This window comes from Perkinsus marinus, assembly GCF_000006405.1.
Source record: "Perkinsus marinus ATCC 50983 genomic scaffold scf_1104296972058, whole genome shotgun sequence".
Classification (NCBI taxonomy): domain Eukaryota; phylum Perkinsozoa; order Perkinsida; family Perkinsidae; genus Perkinsus; species Perkinsus marinus.
In genome coordinates, this window is record NW_003201888.1 from 73888 (window position 1) to 75281 (window position 1394).

General features: G+C 45.1%; 1 protein-coding gene across 1 annotated transcript in view; it reads right to left on the reverse strand.

Annotated features, from left to right (window-relative positions):
- Pmar_PMAR025853 (hypothetical protein) overlaps positions 1 to 1394 on the reverse strand; it is a gene marked incomplete at both ends in the record, with an annotated part of 4226 nt that overhangs the window by 2476 nt on the left and 356 nt on the right. Inside the window, 8 exons of the mRNA XM_002766702.1 lie at positions 98 to 177; positions 224 to 324; positions 377 to 442; positions 484 to 645; positions 875 to 959; positions 1003 to 1080; positions 1138 to 1226; positions 1358 to 1394. The exon at positions 1358 to 1394 is cut by the window's right edge and continues 4 nt beyond it. Of these exons, the coding sequence (XP_002766748.1) occupies positions 98 to 177; positions 224 to 324; positions 377 to 442; positions 484 to 645; positions 875 to 959; positions 1003 to 1080; positions 1138 to 1226; positions 1358 to 1394 (698 nt within the window). The remainder of the gene's footprint in view (positions 1 to 97; positions 178 to 223; positions 325 to 376; positions 443 to 483; positions 646 to 874; positions 960 to 1002; positions 1081 to 1137; positions 1227 to 1357) is intronic.

A 1394-nucleotide genomic window follows, 5' to 3' on the forward strand; every position in this document is an offset into this window, starting at 1 on the left:
TGACTTTCCAGATTTATGGTATATAAGAAAGCTGAAGAGGAGGAGAGGCAGATAGTGGGAGGAGGAGGAGGGAGGATGACAACAACAGGCAACTTACCGACTGCTATCACTATGATGAAGTTAATCAAATCGGCCATGGACAGTAGTACGGATGAATTCTCCAACCAGAATAGGGAACTGGACATTGTAATCAGCCACATCCCTATTCCTCAACGGATCTCACCTCGCGATAACACCAATAGTGACAATAACGTCAATGCATAGTAAAGGTAAGGCACCAATATGGGACATACTAACATGGCTCGCTATGATGGTGAATAGGCCCTAAGCATACCACACCAATCCCTATTGCTTACAACACTACAAGGACGCCTACCGGATCAGCTACCCAGACGATTCTTGAGAATACTGGACCATAACGATATACGCTGTGAGTAACAGCCTAATACAGAGATACCAATTACAGTAGAGCTACTCTCTTACATCCTCCATAGCTCTGCCGAAGTTGTAGACATAGACGCAGGAGAATAAAGATGTAGATACGAAGAATAACATCCCAGCAGTCAATAGCCGACGAGGTTTGCCAAAGGAAATCACAGTAAGGCAAACGGAAATCAGTAATAATACACCACTTGCAATTTGGACCTGTCAAGAGGAGGAGGAGGTAGAAAGAATCACCGAGTCAGTGTGAAAAAATATGCACATAGAATATGAATTTTCTGAGAGATTCTTGTTAGCACCTAAACACGTCTACCCTAGTTCGTATATAAACTCCTATAATTATCGATAAAACTCTTCAGCTCAGCTGAGGGAAGCGCACATATATTCCCCCCACACTGCACCGATGATGCGACTCCTACACACAAGCACTTACCACCACTCCAGACACCATACTCAGGGTGTTGCCATTGATAGGTCCATGGAAATTAACCGCGACAAAAGTCATAGCAACGACCAACCTGCAATGGAGACATCCAATGAGGAGGCGTAGCCCCTCCTTACAGCAATACTCCCGCTACTGCCCATCTCATATGACGGGTTATCCAGAAGGTTTGCCGTGATCTGGCCCATAGTCGGTATCTGGTATCAATTACCATGAACGACTGAGACGCCGCTCTCCTAAAAGCTTAGACATACTCTTTCTCATCCACACTACTATCGAATTTGTGGGGGGTAGGCGCTCTGTAGTTATCGTCAAAGTACTTCAGCAACGAAGCAGAGACGCCCTGAGCAGGAGGAGCAGGAGGAGATCTTCAACAGAACCCTCTCCTGAGGACCCATCACACACACAGACCCTATATAACCCACCACGAGATTCGACAATACGATGAACAAACTTAATACAGGTATTTAATACTGTTTCATAATATATGAGGTCATTCGTGCCACCAGTT